This window comes from Tamandua tetradactyla, chromosome 24, assembly GCF_023851605.1.
Source record: "Tamandua tetradactyla isolate mTamTet1 chromosome 24, mTamTet1.pri, whole genome shotgun sequence".
Taxonomy (NCBI): domain Eukaryota; kingdom Metazoa; phylum Chordata; class Mammalia; order Pilosa; family Myrmecophagidae; genus Tamandua; species Tamandua tetradactyla.
The window spans coordinates 50,544,829-50,551,231 of record NC_135350.1 but is presented as its reverse complement, the minus strand read 5'-3'; the positions used below and the strand labels follow the sequence as shown (position 1 = coordinate 50,551,231).

At 43.1% G+C, this 6,403-nt stretch overlaps 1 protein-coding gene across 2 annotated transcripts in view; it reads left to right on the top strand.

Moving 5' to 3' along the window:
• The first annotated feature begins 221 nt into the window (after positions 1 to 221).
• The window catches only part of FRAS1 (Fraser extracellular matrix complex subunit 1), a 500,829-nt gene continuing 494,647 nt past the window's right edge, over positions 222 to 6,403 (top strand). For both annotated transcript variants that reach the window (XM_077143064.1, XM_077143062.1), the window contains exon 1: positions 222 to 925. In XM_077143064.1, the coding sequence (XP_076999179.1) occupies positions 850 to 925 (76 nt within the window). In that variant the 5' untranslated portion in view covers positions 222 to 849. The remainder of the gene's footprint in view (positions 926 to 6,403) is intronic.

The window sequence follows — 6,403 nt, the reverse complement described above, 5'->3', positions numbered from 1 at the left end:
TCTTTCCTCCGTACATTTACAATTATGGCTCCTCCTACACTCCGCTAATCACACCTCAAACCCTGCAGACCAGCTCTGGGTTGTAAGGTGTCCGAAGTGGGTGTTAGTGTGGAGCAAGCCGCGCCCCCGCAGTCCTCCTCACACCAGCCAGGGGGCGGGGGCGAGAAAGTAGCAGCAGCGCCCCCGGCGCCGCCCCGTTTTTCCTCGGAAGCGTACGAACAGTCTGCTGCAGGGAGTGCAGCCCGAGGCAACGCGGTGCACCGGCTGCTGCGCCGGCGAGTCCCGGGATCTACCTGCAGCCGCACAAAGTTTCCCTCAAGCGGCCGCCCGCGGCCAGGGAGGGGGGGAAAGGCGCGACCCGCGAACCCCTCTGCCCACGCGGCCCCGACTCCGGGTGTCAAGCGAACTTTAAAAAGCTGCTTTGGTGGACCCTGCGCCGAGATCTCTACGGTCTGGGGCTAGAGAGCGGACAGGTCCAGTCGGAGGGAAATACTGGGAGATCCGAACTGCCAGTGACCCGCAACTTTCCGGCGACGCCGCGAAGAACTGCATTCTGCCTGCTCTTTTATTCTCCCAAGCTCAGCCCACGTTGGCGTCCTGCTTTGCTGGAGAGCCGGGCGAGCTCTCCGCCCCGACAGCGAATGAATTGAATCCCCTGCCCGCCCCGGCGCCTCGGGGACTGATGAGTGTCGCTCTTTGCCGGTCTATCCCGTTTCCTCGGAGGTAAACGCCCGCCGACCCCCACCCTGGGATCGCACTGGCCCGAGGCGCCGAAACCAGCATTTTAGCCTAGAGCCGGTTCTTTGATGCTCAAGGCTGGATTTCTCCAGTGTGGGTGCCAAAGCGGCGATGGGTGTCCTCAAAGTGTGGCTCGGGGTGGTCTTTGCATTGGCGGAATTTGCAGTATTGCCTCATCATTCCGAAGGTGAGAGAGCGGTATATTTAAAAATTTTTATTTTTTAGTGTGTGTGTGTGTGTGTGTGTGTGATCCATGCAGTTTAAAAAGCTCAGCGGGTTTATGGTATTATGGATCGAGTGGGACTTTTTTTTTAAGGGGAAGTAGGTGGGTAGGGGGACTGTAGTGGGCTTGCTGCGAAGATTTTTACAGCTATCGTTTTTCGTTTTCATCATAACCCCCTCCCTCTCCCTGACCTGTGTGTTTGGGTGGGTGGGTGGCTGATGGGATGGCATCTGGGAAATTGGATTCTCTTTCTTTTCACTTCCCTCTGTCCTCCTGTTCCCGAAAGGAAAGCAAGTGAAATGAGAGTAGGTGAGCAGGGAACAATTCCTCTCACCTATGCAAAAATACTTCTGCTCCTATGACACTTAAAATCCACCGCCATAAAGTCCTCATCGCTCTCCCGCTCTCCTTATCCCAAAGTCTTCCCCCAAAGTCCGGTTAAGATTTTATAACCAGCTGGTTCAGATGAGTACATTTTGGACATAGGCAATTAAAATGCACTTAAAAAAAAAATCTCCCCAGTACCCTGAGGCAAAGGCCTTCGTGTCTCCCCAGGAAAAAAAAAAGGATTAATGATAGTTTAGGTTCATTCTCTTACTTCGCTCTGCACCTAGTTTCTCTCTGGCTCCAATTTACGTGTAAAACCATGGACCTGGGGGAGAGAAAGGAGCCCGTGAGGGTTTTTGTGATCATAATATCAAAAGCGATGTGTTTCGGCCAAATAGATGAATTAATAAATGAATATAGTTTGGTGGTCGTGGAATGTCGGGCCTGGGGGTGCGAGGCGTTGTGACCCCCCACCTGCTTGGAGGAGTCCGGGAAGTGGCCCAGCTAGTCCTTAGGGAGGGAGCAGGCGGGCTGGGAGAAAGACGGCTTAATCCACCCGGCCAGCTCTCGGCTTCTCCTGCCGGCTCCATTCATTATTCATTCAGATGCGGGAAGAAGAGTTCACCTGCCCAGCCGCAAATCAGAGCTGCAGCTGCGGCCGGGCGGGGCGGGGCGGGGTTCCTTTTCCGCGCAGGTACCGGGTGGGGGCCACTAGTGGGTGCTAAGCCCCGGTTACCGTGTTGGGGGCGGTAAGAGGCCCGGAGAGGAAAAAACTACTTCGGGTCGACTTTCAGCTATCCGAGCACCTGCCTGTACCCTGCCGGCTTCCCAGGAGGAAGTGGCGTGGCTTTGGAAATCCACACGCAACGGTGCGGGGTGTAACCGGTGGGTAAAGCTGCCGCGTTACTGAATCTTCTCGGGAAGTGTGTCGAATGTGTTCGGTATCCAGGAAAAGCTCGCCAGGGGCCTGTGCAGACTCTTCAAACTGCATAACTTGTAGAAAGATATCTTTATTGTATGTGTGTGTATGCCATACTTACAAACAGAACAAAACAAAACAAAAACTTGTAGGGCTTATCGCCCAGGTCACACAGACATGAATTTGCACCTTAGAAAAATGATGGTTTCACTTGGTTATAGTTCCTTATTTAGGAACCATATCCCAACAAGGCAGAAAACGTGTTCTGTCTTCCCTATAGCTCACCAGGGAGACTGCTGGAATGAGGAAGTTTTTCGTAACCAAAATCTGTTGAGTTTACAAAAGTCATTATTTTGAGCCTGCAAGGGAATGTTCTGTGGAAGGTTGGCCTACAAAATGGGCAAAGTTTAAGTTCTTCCAAGTATTTAGATAGCAATAGAAGGGGTAGGCATTCATCTAAAGATTCTTTGGAAAATTTGGTTCTTATTCTTTCTCTCCACCTTTTAAAGCATTCTGTAGTCATTCACAAATTGGATTGATAGATGTCCTAGAGTTTTCCACTGCCATAATAATGATTATCAAATAAATGAATGAATGAGTGAATAATAAATGAGTAAATGAGTACTGACATTTATAGATTACATATTATTTGTATGGGATTATAGTAAGCACTTTATCTCATTTAATTTGTTTAATTAGGTGATCGTAGCCTCACAGCCCAAATCAGCTGTCATCTGATGAAACCTTTGATGTGGTTCTGTCAGGGTTTTCTGTTTCTTTTAAAAATAAGAACAGTGAGGTCAAGGATGGAAAGCTTAAGATCTTAGAGATGTCCTCATATTTTAAATATTAGCCCAGGGAATAATTTAAAATGAAAAGAAACGTTCATATGGGTGTTTCTCTTTGTGTAATGCATTCTGTGATGTTTTTGCAGACCAGGCCGCGGCAGAATTTGTTGTTTTCTCTTCAGTTCTCCAAAAGCATATCATGTTGCCTGTAGCACACCAGTAATACATTCTACAGCTTCACTTGATTTAGGTGTGCTCTTGCTCACTTGGCTGTGTGCTCATTAAGGGGTTAGGAACGCCCTTGTTATCCTTTGCTCTCCTGCTCAACACTTTGTGCATAGTAGATGCTCAAAAATATTGGTCTGAAAAACAGGGACTGCCAAATCATTTTCTTTTTTTTTTTTTGAGAAATCTTCACATACATAGAGTCCATCCACAATATATAATTAGTGGCTCACAATATCATTACAAAGTTGTGCATTCATCACTGTGATCATTTTTAGAACATTTGCATCTCTCCAGAGAAATAATAAGAAAAAATTTTAAAAAATTGCACATCCCATACCCCTTACCCTCCCTCTCATTGATGACTGGTTGAATCATGTTCTTTTAAATTAAACTTAACTGGTAGACTGGCATCTATGACATGCTGGTAGGGTGACCTTGAACTAACTTCTTTGGGCTGTAGTTCTGTCATCTACCAAATGAAGCAGTCAACTAAATGATGGCTCTAAAATACTTTCGTTAGTCTTGCAGCATCCAAAACAAGAGACCAATGCTTGCCCCCTTATTTGTGGTCAATTATAACTTTCTCATTATGAATTTTATTTAATTATTAGAAAGAATGGACTTTGACAAACAAATTATTGGATGTTTTGTTTTGCATTGGCTTATTTTGAGAACTTAATAGTCAAGAAGCCACTGAGATAAACTTGTAGCTCTGCCATAACATTTTCTGGAGTAACACGTCTTGAGTTCTCTTGACCTGTGAAAATCACATAAGGTTATGTTAGATAAAATTCATAGCTTGAGGTAGGGAAAGATCATTGAATTGGAGAAAGTTAAGAGAACTGAGTTCTAGTCTGTGACCCACATTCCCCTTGCAACTTCAGTCAGATCTCAAATCTCCTTTGCTTTTCCTTTAAATGATATTGACAGAATACATTGAAAAGAATCATTTGATACACAATGTATATATATTTTTATTTGAAGGTGTGTCAGCATATTTGGTTCCACTTTTGGCTGAAGAGACCCTTCTCTGAAGGACTCAATGCTTAAAACTGAATATTATGGAAGAGAAGACATTGCCTCTGAAAAATAGACTGTCTTCATTTGTTCATTCCACATACCTTTATCAAGAGCTTATATGTTATGCTTTAACTGGGGGATTATAGAGACGTAAAAAAACGCAGCACCTGCCCTCAAGGAGTTTGTATTCCCAGTGACCATTAATATCAGTAAAATAGCAGTAGGGGTGTGTCAACACTGGTCCCTGGTGGGTTTCCCAGTATTGAACTATTCGATACTAATTGCAACTCTGCATAGTTGGCTTTTGCAACTGGCTGCTAGTAGAGATGAAGAGTTGATATATTGTTATAGGCTCTTATTTCCATCATAATTACATTTACAGTTCTCTCTGGAGATTGGATTCTGGGAGTTACCCTTCCTATATATATCTTTTAGTGAGGGTACATCCATCTATATTGACTGTTATGGATTTACATGATAGTATCACTCAATTTTACTCAGATACAAGTAGTCATAGAAGACTCTACCTCATGGCTGGCAAGAGGGAAGGGGACTATCACATGGCAAAGTTGGAGCCACATGCCAAATCTTACAGTAGTTCAAAAACAGTTGGCCTGTTTTCATTTTAACTACTCTATTAATTGATTTGATTCCTGGTTGGCAATAGTCAGGACAGGAGCAGTCCTGTTAGTCCAGAAAATGATTCCATTTTAACTGTTCTGCAGTGTACACAGCCATATGTTAAATTATAACACAACATAAAGCTCGAACATTTAAATGCCAACTTGTGGCTGCTAGTTCCTAATGAGTCATGTTCTTATGATTCCATGCTTTCCAAATCTCTTTCTATTTTATAGTCATATTTGTCACTATGTCTTTGAACTAATGGGTCTGACATTTTGTGGTTCTAAGATTTAACCTCTCCAATTTACTCAGTTTACCTATTAAAGTTTCTATAGTGGATAGTTTCAGGATTGAGGATTTAGTACTGAGCAAATTATATCTCAAATTTTCTCTGAAAATGTTGGTTTCTATACAGGCATTTCATTAAGGAGTGCTTTATAGTGTGCAGAGAGGTTACAAAACAGACATTTACTTGTTTAAATTAGCATGTGGCAACATTTTAGTCTATGTGACCTCTAAGAAATGACCCAACCACACAAGATGAAGAGCAGCCCTGGTCTCAGATTCCAGGTTTCATTCACTATATATGATTACTTCACCCTACAGAGCTTTATGCACTTTCTTACAGGCCACTGGGTGTTAGAACCTACATTAACAGGCATTTCAGCCCTGACACTAGTGAAGTTCTCCATCAGAGAACTCTAGCTCTAGTTCTCTGTAATTTTTCCTCAATTTTCCCTTGAAGAGGGTCTGTTTCTCATTCTAGATCTGCACTATCTCTCAGAATTCACCTTGAGCTGGAGTTTCCTTTAAAGTACAAATGGATATATAAAAATCAACCCCAGACAGAGCTGTGATCACTTCAGTAGTCCTTTAAGTAAAAAGTGATATATGTCCTGATCTATGCTATAAATATGGATGAACCTTGAAGACATCATGTTAACTGAAATAAGGTAGACACAAAAGGAAAATATTGTTTGATTTCACTTACATAAAATACAGAGAATAGCAAATTCATAGACAGAAAATAGATTATAGGTTACTATGGGCTGGGTGGTGAAGTGGCGTGGGAAGTTATTGCTTAATGGGTACAGATGAAAAAGTTTTGAAAGTGGATGATGGTGATGATACAATATTATGAATGCAATTGATGTCAATAAATTGCATTGATATAAGCAGTTGAAGTGGGAAATTTAGTGTTGTATATAGTTAGCACAATAAGAATTCCCAAAACTCAAAAAAAGAAAAAAAAGAGAGTGATGTGTGGAATGGAAAGAATAACTTTGTTTTCCGTATTATATGAATTGATCGATTAGTGGAAAGACCTCCACTCTAGTGCCAAAGCAGCACACAATACCAACGAACTTCTGACATCACCTGGTGGTAGGTAGTGAAACATCCACGAGTTTGGGAGAAACATGCCTGCTTTGGATGATAGCTTCTAGGCATTTGTGGTGATAAATGTTTGACAAGATTGGACATCGCTCTAGAAGGTTTTCTTTTTTATGGAGAGTAGAAGTGAGGTTTTGGAAGCTA